This window comes from Ailuropoda melanoleuca, chromosome 17 (genome assembly GCF_002007445.2).
Source record: "Ailuropoda melanoleuca isolate Jingjing chromosome 17, ASM200744v2, whole genome shotgun sequence".
Classification (NCBI taxonomy): Eukaryota; Metazoa; Chordata; class Mammalia; order Carnivora; family Ursidae; genus Ailuropoda; species Ailuropoda melanoleuca.
The window spans coordinates 32133176-32148485 of record NC_048234.1 but is presented as its reverse complement, the minus strand read 5'-3'; the positions used below and the strand labels follow the sequence as shown (position 1 = coordinate 32148485).

Genomic DNA, 15310 nt, shown 5'->3' with positions numbered 1-15310 from the left:
TGCAGATTCACAAGCAAGATGAGCTACGTGGTTGTTATAAACCTCTAAATTTGGGGAGTTTTTTAAAAATTGAAATAGAATTAATATACAATGTTATATTAGTTACAGGTGTACAACATATTTATTCAACAATTCTAATTACTCAGTGCTAACCATGATAAGTGTAGTCACCATCCAATGTTATTATAATATTAATGATTATATTCTTTATGCTGTAATCTTTTTCTCTATGACTTACTTATTTTACAACTGGATGTATGTACCTCTTAATACCCTTTATCTATTTCACCCATTCCCCCCACCCACCTGCTCTCTGGCAACTACCAGTTCTCTTAAGAGTCTGATTTTGTTTGTTTGATTATTCATTTGTTTTGTTTTTTAGATTCCACATATAAGTGAAATTATGTGGTATTTGTCTTTCTCTGATTTATTTTGCTCAGCAAAATACTCTTGAGGTCTATCCATGTCGTAGCAAATGGCAAGATCTCTTTTTTTATGGCTGTGCAATATTCCACTACACACACACACACACGTGTATATACATACACACACACACACACCACCTCTTCTTTATCCCTTCATTTATATATGGACACACTTGGGTTGCTTCCATATCTTGGCTGCTGTAAATGCTGCTATAAACATAAAGGTGCATATGTCTTTTTGAATTAGTGTTTTTGGGGTTTTTTTGGGTAAATGTCCAGTAGTGAAATTACTGGATTACATGGTATTTCTATTTTTTTAAAAGATTTATTTACTTATTTTAGAGAGAGAGAGAAAGAGAGAGAGAGAAAGCATGGGCAGGGGGAGGGGGAGGGGGAGAGAGAGAATCCCAAGCAGACTCCCTGCTGAGCATGAGCCTGACATGGGGCTCCATCTCATGACCCTGCGATCATGACCTGAGCTGAAATCAAGATTCAGATGCTGAACCAACTGAGCCACCCAGGGGTCCCTGGTATTTCTTCTTTAATTTTTTGAGGAACCTCCATACTATTTTCCACAGTGGCTGTGCCAGCTTACATTCCCACCAACAGTTGCATGAGTTCCTTTTCCTCTACATCCTTGTCAACACTTGTTATTTGTTGTCTTTTTGATTCTAGTCATTCTGACAGATGTGAGGTGATAGCTCATTGTGGTTTTGATTTGCATTTCCCTGATGATGAGTGATGTTGAGCCTCTTTTCATGTGTCTGTTGGCCATCTGGATATCTTCTTTAGAAAAATGTCTATTCATGTTTTCTGCCCATTTCTTAATTGGATTATTTGTATTTTGATTATTGAATTATATAAGTTCTTTATATATTTTGGATATTAATCCCTTGTCAGACATAACATTTGTAAATATCTTTTCCCATTCAATAGATTTCCTTTTTATTATGTTCATGGTTTTCTTTTTTGTGCAAAAGCATTTTATTTCGGTGTAGTTCCAATAGTTTAATTTTGTTTTTGTTTTCCTTCCCTACAGAGATGTATCTAGAAAAATGTTGCTAAGACTGATGTCAAAGAGATTATTCCATATGTTTTCTTCTAGGAATTTTATGGTTTCAGGTCTCACATTTAGGTCTTTAATCTATCTTGAGTTTATTTTTGTGTATGCTGTGAGAAAATAGTCCAGTTCCATTCTTTGGCATGGGGTTACCAGTTTCCCCAGCACCGTTTCTTAAAGAGACTGTGTTCTTCTCATAGTTTATTTTTGTGTATGCTGTGAGAAAATAGTCCAGTTCCATTCTTTGGCATGGGGTTACCAGTTTCTCCAGCACCGTTTCTTAAAGAGACTGTTTCTCCCCATTGTATATTCTTGCCTCCTTTGTTGTAGATTAATTGACCATGTAAGTGTGGATTTTTCTGAGGTCTCTATTCCATTCCATTGATCTGTGTTGTCTATTTTTGTGCCAGTACCATACTGTTTTGATCCCTACAACTTTGTAGTAGATCTTGAAATCTGGGACTGTAATACCTCCAGCTTTGTTCTTTCTCAAGAATACTGTGATTATCTAGGGTCTTTGTGGTACCATACAAATTTTAGCATTATTTCTTCTAGTTCTGTGAAAAATGCTGTTGGTATTTTGGTAGGGATTGCATTAATCTTTAGATTGCTTTGAATAATATGGGCATTTTAAGAATATGAATTCTTCTAATTCATGAGGATGGAATGCCTTTCCATTTGTTTGTGCTGTCTTCAATTTCTTTCATTAATGTTTTATAGTTTTCAGGGTACAGGTCTTTCACTTTTTTGGTTCATTTTACTTCTAGGCATTTTATTCTTTTCAGTGCAATTATAAATGGGTTTTTTCCCTTAATTTCTCTTTCTGCTACTACATTATTAGTGTATAGAAATGCAACCAACTTCTGTGTATTAATTTTGTACCCTGCAACTTTATTGAATTAATTTATGACTTCTAACAGATTTTGGTGGAAGGGTTTTCTATGTATAGAAGTACATTGTACAAATAGTGACAGTTTTACTTCTTCCCTTCCAATTTGGGTGCCTTTTGTTTCTTTTTGTTGCTTGATTGCTGTGGTTAGAACTTGCAGTACTGTGTTGAGTAAAAGTGATGAGTGTGGACATCCTTGTCTCTTTCTTGATCTTAGAAGAAAAGCTTTCAGTTTTTCACTGTTGAGTGTGATGTTAGCTGTGGGTTTTTCATATATGGTCTTTATTATGTTGAGGTATGTTCCCTCTAACCTTACTTTGTTGAGAGTTTTTATCATAAATGGGTGTTGAATCTTGTCAAATGCTTTTTCTGCATCTATTGAGATGATTATGTAATTTTTATGCTTCATTTTGTTGTTGTTAATGTATTGTTACTATGTATCTTTCATAATTTTGGTATATCGAATTGATTGATTTGTGACTATTAAATCATCCTTGCATCCTTGGAATAAATCCCATTTGATTGTGCTGAATGATCCTTTTTTTTTTTNAACGATTAGTAAGTTATATGAATCATTTATTGTAGACCATTATCATAGAGAAAAGGAAAGCGGTAGACTCATTACAAAAACAGTAACAAACTTACTGCAGTGTAGAACTGAAAACTCTGCGCACAGAAGCCAGCAGTAACTCTGGTGAAACTTGAGCAAGCCTGTCCAACAATAACTTCAGTTGTTTTCTATATTCTACAAACATGGCTTCATCTTCACCCTAAGATATATTTTTAAATTCTTATTTTAAAACTTAAAAGAACATAAAAAATTTATGTAAATGGTTAGTTCTCATATAGTTTTCTGCATTTCTAAATTTAGTATGTATTTTTATTTTTTCATTAACATTTATTTACACAGGAAAACTTACTATGTTTAGTAGCCTTTCCTGTCCTGCCCACAAATAAGCATTTCTAAACACAGCCCTAGATCTCAAAAGCCTAGAGACAGAAACAGTATAGGCAGGGGGTTAAGGACAAGAATCTAGAGCCAGAATGGGTTCACGCTGGGCTTTATGCGAACTTCACCACTTTATTCATACTCCTCGTATCTTGTAATACCCTATGAATGAAGATATATATATAAAGATATATATTTTTATATAACAAGCCTGGCTCTTTGTAAGTGCATAATGTGTTGGTTATCATCACCGTTATCTTTTTACAGTCCAAAGTTTTTGAATCCAAAGTTCAGGTGGGGAACTGAACTCTCAGCACGTTGCAAAACAGTATAAGTGATGCCTGAGTTGATAGAAAGCAGCTGATGATCCTTGTGCTTGAGGGTAAACTGACTCACTGGCAACCCTGGACAAGACTTACGAATGGAACAAGTCCAGAGAGTAAAGTGACTCATTCCCACTCTCCCACAGACACTTATGATCTGAGGTCCACTGACCAGGCCTCGACTCATCACTCTTATTACATACAAAGTGAGATATGATCACCAATGATACTGTCAATATTTTACAAAGTTCAATGCTACAAAGTGCTTTAAGAAGGGACAAAACACCAAAAAGGTATTTTTTGAAGGTATTGTGAAGGCTTATGAAGCTTCTACTCATTTCACCTAAGGTTGAAGTCAATGATAAGCAAGAGTGATTGTTAAAATACTTCTTATTTTAAAGGACTCTAAAATAATCAGAACTTAAAACGTTAACTTGAGGTAAGTAAATAATGAATTAAAACAGATCTCTCCCTAATGTAAAATTCTTACCTCATTTTCAAAGTTATATTCTTCATCATAAGTCAGTTTTTTCATAACAGCCAACATGATTGCCTAAAATTAAGAATAAAATGTCTTTTGTCAGTTTCCTTTAATTTGATATACTTTGAAATTAAGCTATATTTCAAGAAAGACAGCAGATATCGATTTATAGGCAAAAGAAGTCAATTACCTCTACGTTAGCTTTTTGCTGATCCGAGAGCACTGGAAGCTGTTAAAAAGTAAGAATAATTTATTAGGTTTCCTAAAGTTACACTCGCTTATCAAAACAGTTTTCTTTCTTAAGACTTTATTTATTTGAGAGGGAGCACAAGCGGGGTGCAGGAGGAGGGAGAGGGAGGAGCAGACTCCCCGCTGAGCAGGGAGCCTGACTCCGGGCTCAATCCCAAGACCCCAGGATCATGACCTGAGCCCAAGGCAGACTCTTAACTATGTGAGTCACCCAGGCACCCATCAAAATATTTTTCTAATCAATTAAGATCTTTTAAACATGCACACAACTTCCATGGAGGGAGGTTTGGCAGTACCATTCTATATTTCAAATGCACCTAACCTAAGATCTAGCAATTCCTACTAAATAACCTGACATGTAGATGAATTTCAACTTTAAGGATATTTATAATATATTCACCAAAGAAGTTTATAGGACAGTAAAATATGGTCTTCCCTTGTTTTCAAACAAGGCAAAAAAAAGCTAGAGGTCTGTTAAGAGATACACAGTGGGATTACCAGGAGTCATTTTTACTTTCTTCATATCTTTCCCATTACTTAAAATTTCTTAAGGTATGTAGGCTGACATGTGTTACATTTATAATAATAATACAGGAAGTAATATTTTAAGCTTGACTTAACTAATCAAATGTAAGTAAAACAGGAATGGTTTTGTCATCTAATGACATAATGGGAAATAACTAATTTTTAAAAGGCTACCCGCCATAATATGGAGACTATTACTATCCACTTTTTAAGTTCTTACTGGAAGCAACTCTGGAAAGGAAAATTTTTAACTTAAAAAAACTGTTTATAAGAAATGATGTATATGTAATTTAAATAATGAAAAATGTTTAACAAAATTTCTACTATATTTGAAACAAACACAGGGGCGCCTGGGTGGCTCAGTCGGTTAAGTATCTGACTCTTGATCTCGGCTCAGGTCTTGATTTCTGGGTCATGAGTTCAAGGCCTGCGTGCTGGGCTCCACACTGGGTGTGGAGCCTACTTAATGAAAAAAGAAAAGGAAAGGAAAGAAAAAAATAAACACAGATTCAAAATGAAAAAATAACCTAAACCTGTAGCTAATTCGAAACTTGTTAAAGTCTAGTGAATTTTAGAACTGGCTATTCCCATTTTCTGGCTAAGAAGTTGAGTTGGGGGCAGGGGAAAGATGGACATACATTAATATTTAACAATAAATATCGTTAGCTAGTAAATTATGGGTATTTTCTTCTTTCATTTTTCCTGTATTTTACAGTTCTCTATGGCTCATCTCTATTATCTACTGGGTAAAAAAGATTAAAACAAGGACTCACCTGTTTCAAAATATGAAGATAATCGTAACAGAATCCAATAATGTTAGAAGAGATGTCATCATCCTCATGAATTAGTAGCTGCAGCATCAGCGCCACTTTTGTTTCAATAGCTTGTAGTGCCTCTTGAGCATTCTTGATATCCCCATTCTTAATTAATTTAGTCCAACTAACTCTCAGTGACTGTCCCATTCCATCTACCAGCTTAGAAAATCTGGCTAGAAAGTCAACATCTTCTTCCTGGTCAATGCTGAAAAACCCAGCAGACTGTAATACTTGACACAAAGATTCTACTAGTTTCATTTTATCAACAGGATCCATTCCTTTATTTACAATTTCAAATAAACAGTCACATGCTTCTTCCCGTAGAACTTCTATTGACATATGACCTAGCAGCATATTTATAAACCTATCATTGGCTGTAAGGGATAAGTCTATCCACGAGACATAAGCCCCAACTACTTCAAGGCACTGACATGTCACTTCTGAATTAGTATACTGGTAATTTTGTAAAATTTGGTACCATGATTCCACCAAGTTTGGAATGCACTGCTCCCTCATGGTATCTTTTATTAGAGTATTCCTACGGGCCTCCTCTGATGTATGTACCACATCACGATCCACCAACTCTGAATCAATAGCCATGAGGATTCGGAGGTACAGATCTACTCCCCTTGGATTTAGGTCCACTACTGAGAGAATGTCAAAAAAAAACTTGGGCCATCTAGTGAGATAGTCTGTAACAAAAAGCAAGGCGAAGACGGGCTGCTTTATTTCGTATAAAGGTCTTCTCTGGTTGGGGATTCAGCATTTGTATTTAACTTGATATTCTAATGCTTGAAAGCAGAAAAACTTCATGTGATCATCACTGTAGGTCCTCTGGGCTAGAGCTTCTGCACACACTTGCCAGGCATCTGGGGAAATCTTTAACTGCTCAAAATAGGCCAGGGCCCTTTGTCTGAAGTCTGAATCAGCATTTGGATTTAGTCCTAAAAGAGCCTGTTCATCCATCCCTGCTGCTATTCTTGGAGTTTTCTGATTACATTAGGTGTGCCCTCTGATCCCACAGAAGAATCCACAAACATCTTCCCTATCACTCCATCCCGCCTCCCCGCCTGCACTCCCGAGGGCTGGTCAGCGGAGCGGAGCGGCGCCGCACGCAGGGAGCGGGGAGAGCGGCCCTCGTCCTTGTCGCCTTCGTCCTCCGCCACGGCCGCAGCGCTAACGCCGGAGACCGAACTGGCTGGGGCCGCGCGCCGCTCCGCGTCCCCTGGCGCCTTCTCTTGCGTGGCGCCCGGCCGGCAAGCTAGCAAGCAGGCGGGCGGGGTCGGCGCCCCAGGAAGGGAAAGAGCGCAAGGGGCCGGCTAACGCCGCCGCCGCCGCCTCCGTCGCCGCTCTGTCTCCTTTTATTTTTTAATTTCCTCTTTGATTTCTTTGTTTACCCATTGCCTATTTAGTAGCATGTTGTTTAGCCTCCACGTGTTTGTGGGTTTTTTAGTATTTTTCTTGTCATTGATTTCTACTTTCATCTGTTGTAGCTAGAAAAGATACATGTTAGGATTTTAATCTTAAACTTTTTGAGACTTGTTTTGTGCCCTCACGTGTGATCTATCCCCAAGAATGTTCCATGTGCATGTGAAAAAATGTGTATTCTCTTGTTTTTGAATGGAATGTTCTATATTAATCTGTTAAGTCCATCTGATCTAATGTATCATTCAAAGATACTGTTTCCTTATTGATTTTCTGCCTGGATGATCTATCCATTGATGTAAGTTGGGTGCTAAAGTCCCCTACTATTCTTGTATTATTGTCAGTTTCTCCCTCTGTCAATATTTGCTCTATGAATTTTGGTGCTCCAATAATGGGGTGCATGGGTATTTAAAATTGTTATATCCTCTTGTTCAGTTTTTGGAAGGTTGTTGTTTTTTTTCCTTAAAGACTTTATTTATTTATGTGACAGAGAGACAGCCAACGAGAGAGGGAACACAGCAGGGGAGCGGGAGAGGAAGAAGCAGGCTCCCAGAGGAGGAGCCCGATGTGGGACTCGATCCCGGAACGCCGGGATCACGCCCTGAGCTGAAGGCAGATGCTTAATGACTGCGCTACCCAGACGCCCTGGAAGGTTTTTAATGTAGTAGTAGATGCCCAGGACACTCACCCTGGACTGAAAATAGTTATTTTTATCAGCCCTTAACAGATAAAGGACCTGTGGTTTAAAGAAATTATGCATGCCTTGCCCAAGGCGTTACAACTAGTATATTACAGATTAAAATTTAAAACCCAGCCAGAAATTGAGCTCAACTAAAATGAAATAAAACAAAATTAAAGAAAAGGAGGAAATAATAAGCCAGGATCATAAGGGATTCCTAAGCCAAGTCTGTCTAGTGATGCTTTTTTGGGAAATATTTCAGGATTACCATTCTTCCCACCACCCCCCTCAGACCAGCACTTGCCCATGTTAACTATCTCTATTATTACTATTATTATTATTACTACTGCTGCTGTTGTAACATTTATCACATGCTCTGCTTGTCTGTCTCCTGAACTTGGGTGAGCTGCTCCTAGATGTCTTTAATATATGTACTCCTATGCCTGACTTAATGCTTGCCTCATAGCAGAAACTCAGTTTCTTTGGATGAATGAATGAATTCTGGAATGTATTGTGGATGCACAAGGACCTTATCAACTAGACTAGAGATATAACTATTAGACATGTGCTGCCTCTAACCTGAAAAGCAATACATAGATTATAAATAGTTAATAAATTCTCTCACTCCTTTTATCTCCACCCGCACCTGACTCCCCAAGGTAATCCATGTTAATAATCCAGTTGCGTCTCTCACCTCTTTTCTTCGTGTCCATACAAATCTATATAAACACATAAATTGATTATGTAGTTTTTTGGCTTGTTTGCTTTTATTCAGATGTCTTACATTCCATCTCTGAGCAATTTGTAAACTAGTGTGTGGGTAAAAAACAGATTCTTGAGTCAAACAGATTAGGCTTGCATCCCGGCTCCTTGTGAACTAGCTCTACTGTCTTTGGTAAATTACTTAACCATTTTTGTGCTCAGTTTCCTTATCCATAAAATAGAGTGGGAGAAATAATTGTTCTCATTTTATAAGATTGTAAAGTATATAGCACAAAGCTGTTGCACTGTAAACATTCTAAAAATGTCAGCTACTATATCTGCCATCAATAGATGGGGCCTAATTAATTTTTGTTTTATTTTTTTTTAAGATTGATTTATTTCTTTTAAAGAAGGGGGAGGGGCAGAGGGAGATAGAGAGCGAGTCTCAACCAGACTCCATGTGCTGAGTGCAGGGCTTGATCCCACAACCCTGAGATCATGACCTGAGCTGAAACCAAGAGCTGGTTGTCCAACCGACTGTGCCACCTAGGTGCCCTGGTGACTCATTTTTAAATAGCTATATAACATTCCATAGAATAGAAGTACCAAAATTCATTTAACCATTCTTAATGATGGCCTTTGATTGCTCCCAGGGTTGTTACCACTATAAACATTGCTACACTAGACATTTTTGGGCACAAATCTTAGTACTTTTATTTTCATAGGACAGATTACTCAAAAAAGGATTGCTGTATCAGTTCAATTAAATAGAGTGACACCTGGCATAGGAGGGAGTGTATCATTCTCCATGCATCTGGATCTTAGAGATTCACTACTACAATCCGAGGTTCTTTTCGAGATTAACTACTCTAATCCCTCTGTTCCAGAGACTGGGTAGCTGTTGTTTATAGCTGGAAATCAGATGAGCTACCATGAATCATATGTCTGTCCTACTTTTGGTTAGAGGTTCAGCTGGCTTTTTTTGGTATGAGGTTCTAGCTCCTTATGGCTGAGAACTTTATCTTTCCTAAGCAAATTTATTTTAATAGCCACACAGGTAAGAGTGTTGAAGAAATGCTTGGTAATGAGGTCGTACTAGAGCCATCGATTTCTTCTCCTTAGCAGAGCAGCTGTATGAAATATAAAATATAAAATATAAAACACAGAAAGACTTAATAGACCAATCCCCTACAATATCTCCCAAATTGAGGATACCTTATTTTTTCAAATCTGTTGTGCTATGTGATTCAACTCAACTGATCTTCCACTTGGGAATCTATTGGTAATTCAAACAACCCTGAATGAAAATGTCTTTGGCCTAGTACAGGATCCGTGTCCAGTGTTTCTTCAGTGGAATAGGCTATCTCTTTTCTAAATTGAGTTCTTCTTGTTCCCTATTTTTCATTTCCTCTTTCCTTTGTACTTAGACCTCAGACCCTTGGATAGGCTTACAATACTACCTCTGAGATTTAGAAATAGATTACTTTCAAATTGCCATTTCCTTACAACAAAAGCAGCTTTTCTGATTTCTCAGGCACTGAGCACTTCGAAAGTTCCTAAAACAGAGTACGCAATATTCCTTGACATGTTCCTGCTTATCACTGATCTTCTTTTCTAAATATTTTTAAAAAATTATTTATTGCTCCCCTTTTGTGGGAATGAAATGATCTGGCTTTCTTCTGCTATTTTCTAGTGGAAATGAATACCAGTATGCTTCCCAAAATAAACAGGCCTCAGGCACCCATGAGCATTAAAAAGCACTCACCCATACAGAGGTATTTGAATCTGTACTCAGCAGCCTTTTTTTTTTTTTTTTTTTTTTTTTTTTTTTTGTCGGTGCAAAAACAAAACAAAGCAGGCCAAGCCTGTCGTCTTTATGAGTTACTCCTAGCAGCCTTTTGTCAATCTGAAACTGGAGAACATGGAGCAACAAATATAAACATTGTAAAGGAAAGTAAGCATTTCTAACAAACTGGTTAACTTTAGTATTTTTTATGAGAGCCTTCAACAGTAGCAATATGGCTTTTGGAACCTGGGCAGAGCCCTAAAATGTACTAATATTATTGCAGTTGTCTTAAAATAATTTTGGGGGGTTGTTTTTGTTTAAACCTCTTCTTTTCTTGTCCTCCTTTCTATTTTTACTCTAACTTCAGGCTCTGACCACATTCTACTTACATATATTTTTTTAACCCACTGATTTTCACTTCTGGTTTCTGGCCTTGGAAACAGAAGGGAGAGAATTTTTCAAGGCTGTTCAGGCTACTTCCATCAGTTGGAAGAGCATACCTTCTGAAGACTGCTCTCTGAAAATTCTTAGATTAGGTCTCAATTCAGCATATCTTTGTCTCTGGCCAGTTGTCCAAACTACACATTGACTTAGCAACCCTTTTGAAACACAAACAAATGAGCCCTCAAAACTTTTCTAATTTCTTGTGAAAAGACAAACTCTTACTTATGCCAGTTATTCCTATCTTATCTTTTTCAATTTCCTTGCTTTTTCAGGCCAAGTTGTATAGATCTAAAAAGCATTTCACACACTGGAGGAGTAAAATATCCATATCAAAGATACTGCTTTTCAAGAAAGGTTAAAAATACCCCCTGAAAATGAAACAAAACAGAATGGTTAAAATAAAAGGAAGGGCAAAGTTATGTTAGGTGAAGTCTCACAAAAATAAAGCATGTGACAATATTTAGTTAAATATACCAGAATTAAAAAGGTTTTTGAGAAAAGGTGGAATCCTCCAAGGAGATATAAAGTTATAAATCTTTATGCCCCAAATAACATAGGACATACATAAAGGAAATACTTCTAGAAATGCTGAGAAAATGAAAAATGCATGATGATAGTGTCAAACTGTATCAGAATTCTGTCAGAATTGATCTATCAAATGGTCAAAATTTAAATAATATAAGACTGTGAAAACTTGAATGTCTGATTAGTAAGAATGATTTAATAGATATATTGTTAACAGTGTTCCCCATGAATAGAGGATCATGTTTTTTCTAATAGCTATGAAACATATATAGCACTGGACTAAACATTAGGCCACAAATAAGATATCAATAGATTCTAGAGAAATATATTAGGTTATATTCTTTGACCATAATTAAAAAAATCTAAAAATCAATATTAAAAGGTAATTATATGTGTGTTTATTTAAGTCACATATACAACTGGAATTAAAGTTTTCTAAATGAATCTTTGGTTAGAGATTTTTAAAAGGTAAAATTACAAATTAATTGGAAATAAGTGATTACGTTAAGTCCACATACTATCAATAGGATGTGGCCAAGAATACAGACAGAAATACAGAATTCAATGTACCAGATATCCATGTGCAAGGGAGGAGACAGCAGGATTAGGCAAAGAGAGAAACCCATCAGTGTAGTCCTGTAGGGTTGGGCTTTTATATCCCTGCTTTGATCAGTCACTGGCTGAGGCAGCTCTCTGTAGCTGAGCTGCGGCAACAAGTCCCCTCTTGAAAGGGGATTTGGGTGGTTCATCTCCATGCACACCACAATCTGATTTACGAAAATAGTGACTTAGAGTTGAAATTGAACCCCTACTAGCTGAGAGGAAACAAAGCACAATGTGAATGACAGCCATAAAGACAGTTCCGGTGTGAATGGTATTCTGTGGAGGTGTGCAACAAAACATTCTCCTTGAAAAGGATAAATTCTAGATAAAACCAGGTCTGTGGAAGAGCTGCCACTTCTGGAAAAGGAAAACTGAGAAAAACTATGCTCATTGTTCCTGGGAAGCCAGAAAAGAGCTTGACCGTATGAGCCTCAAAGTAAGAAATGAAACGTGCCTTCCATAAGACATCAAAGTCCCACATCTGAACTTTGCATAGATGGAATAAAAATTTGTATTACACACTTAGTGTGACATTCCCCACACTGAAATATTAATATAAAAACAGTTCTTAGATTAGTCAAAACTCTTGGGAATCCCAGATGAAGCAAACATTTAAACAAACTGGTAAAATCACAGACCAGTTTTACAGCGCTGTATTTATAAAATTCTCATCAGGGAAAAAAATTCCTAGTGAAGGTTTGCTCATTATAAGATGAGCATGAGAGGGTGATCAATTTTGAGACAGCCAGCAGATAATCAGGAGTATTATGACCCTAAAAATGTAAGTAATAAAATGATCTGAACAATTCTTTAAATATTTATTAAAATTTACATAGATTTTTCTCAAGGAATAGATACAGTGACACATATTCTTGATTGTGTACCAAATAGCTCTTTCTTCCAGTTTCTTGCTTGTAGTAGGATGCTACTTTTGTTTAGATTGTAAACAGCCATGTACTTCGGAAGAGAATGGGTTCCTTCCCAGATTTAGGAGGCAAATCATAATTGGTATAAGTCAGTTATGGTAATTCCAACACCTTTTAATTTAGGAATGATATGTCAAAAATCTGATCAATAATAAATGAGGAAAAAATTGCTGTAGGCTTTTGGCAAAGTCTTCTTTGATCATACAAAGGGATGTCTGAAGAGGTATCCTCCTTTCTGTCCCTGGACAACCTACATAAGGATGAGGTCCCTGGAGCTGCTGCAGCCATCTTGTAACCATAAGAGGAAAAGGTTGAGGACAAAAGCCAAATACTTAAGATTGAGAGTAGAAAGTTGGAAAGACCCTAGGTCCTTGATATGCCTGACCCACTGAATTTGACTGCTCTGGAGCTGCCCTATCTCTGAATTTTCTATGTTGTGGGATAAAATTCTCATAGTTTAAATGATTTTCCCTTAGTCTTTGTTATTTATAGACAAAATCAAAGTAACTGATAAATTACACTGGGAAAAAGAGGATACTATTAAAAAAAAAGATCAAGAACAAACATGTTTGAACACAGTCAAATAATTTTCTAGAAATAAAAAATTTAACTATTGACATTACAAACTTATTGAACAGGTTAAACAGCAGATTAGACCCAGCTGAAGTGACAGTTAGTAAAATAGAGGATAGATCTGAGGAATCTTGCAAAATGCAGTGTAAAGTAAAAGAAATATGAAAGAGAGTAATCGACTGAAATTCCAGTCCAATTCACATCTAAGTTCTCCAAAGGAAGAGAATAAAGAGAATGGTAGATGAACGGTAATATTTACTTATTTAATAATGGATAATTTTCAATAATTGATGAAACATATCAATTCTCAGATGAGAGAAAAACAATGAATCTTGAGCTGGATAAACAAAGTAATTCCTCAAAGGACACATTATAGTGAAAGGGAAAACAAAAGGGGAAAACCTTGATCAGAGAATAAAATGGAATTATCTATGATGAAAAATCCAGTGCCCTCCTTCTCAACAAATATCTTTCTGAGTCCACAAACCACTGGTCTTCTTTCAAAACTCTTATTAGAACTCTGATTTTGTTCAAGCATTGGATGGAGATTTCTTGATTAACCAATAAAATCTAAGTCATTTCTAGCCATGATGAGGTAATTACTCTTGTGATACATATGTAATATATATATATGTTATTATATATGTAAATAATTGGATTTTTAGACAATGTCCAGTAGACATCTCAGGACTGATCCCTCAGAGAACGGAAACAAATGAAATCCATAAGCACCCTGGATTTCTGCATAGACACATCTTCTGCATGATGGTGGAAGGCGAGGTAGCTTAAATAGAGCACAGCAGTCTCAATGAAGTGAAGAGACGGAAATCAGAATCCAGGGACCTTACAGTAGCTGGAATTTGTCTGGAAGGCTAATGTGGAGAAGGCAGCTATGTGCAGAAGAAGATCCAGAAATCTGCATTGCAGACCCCTTCAATATTGACTAAATGCTAAGCTGTTAATGAGCAATGTTAGATTCACAAGGCCAGGAAAGAACCACACTAGGGAAAGAACAGCGACCAGAGTGCTGTGAGATAAACATCCTTGGATGGCACAGAAGTGGGAGATATTTGAGTACTGGCCACCCTGAGGAGAGAAAATTTATTGAATACCAAGAGCATGCAATAGAGACCCAAGAAAGGCCACAATTTAGGAACACAGCTAATCTGTCGCCACGGGGAGAAAAAGCCATGTTAGACTTTCCCAAACAAATCTTATAAGGAAGACTGGGAGAGATTAAGCTAATCCTCAAGTAAATTACCTACCTTCCAGAGCAAAGCTCAGTGCTCTGTTAAGGAGACAACAGAATCCAGATACTCAAGAAATTAGCATATATCTAGCATAAAAAACTTCTAGACATGTGAAGAGGAGGAAAATTTGACTCATAATGTGGACAAATATCAACCAATGAAAAATATCTAGAAATCACAGAGATGATAGAATGAGCAGCAAAGATTTAAAACAAGGTCAAGGATTCGTTTGTTTTGTTTTTATTGAAATTCCATTTAGTTAACATACAGTGTAATATTAGTTTCAGATGTTCAATATAGTAAGTCACACTTCCATACATCACCCAGGGCTCATCCCAGTGAGTGCACTCCTTAATCCTCGTCACTGATTTCAGCCATCCCCCTGGCTACCTCCCCTCTGGTAACCATCTCTGTTGTTAAGAGTCTTGTTTCTTAGTTTGCCTCCCTCTCTTTTTTTCCCTTTGCTGGTTTATTTGGTTTCTTAAGTTACACATATAAGTGAAATCATATGGTATTTGTCTTTCTCTGACTGACTTATTTCACTTAGCATTATACTCTCTGGCTCTATCCATGTTGTTTCAAACGATAAGATTTCATTCTTTTTAATGGTTGAGTAATATTCCATTGTATATATGTATCATATCTTCTTTATCCATTCAGCAGTCGGTGGACACTCAGGCT

General features: G+C 36.8%; 1 protein-coding gene across 1 annotated transcript; it reads right to left on the bottom strand.

The window, feature by feature from the left end:
• Positions 1 to 2994: 2994 nt before the first annotated feature.
• On the bottom strand, positions 2995 to 7061 carry LOC105235066 (exportin-T-like). Its single transcript, XM_034647173.1, is given in 6 exon segments — positions 2995 to 3144; positions 4137 to 4199; positions 4318 to 4356; positions 5675 to 6434; positions 6436 to 6484; positions 6487 to 7061. Coding segments are annotated over 6 exon segments (1236 nt in total). The 5' UTR covers positions 6683 to 7061; the 3' UTR covers positions 2995 to 3015.
• Positions 7062 to 15310: the final 8249 nt, after the last annotated feature.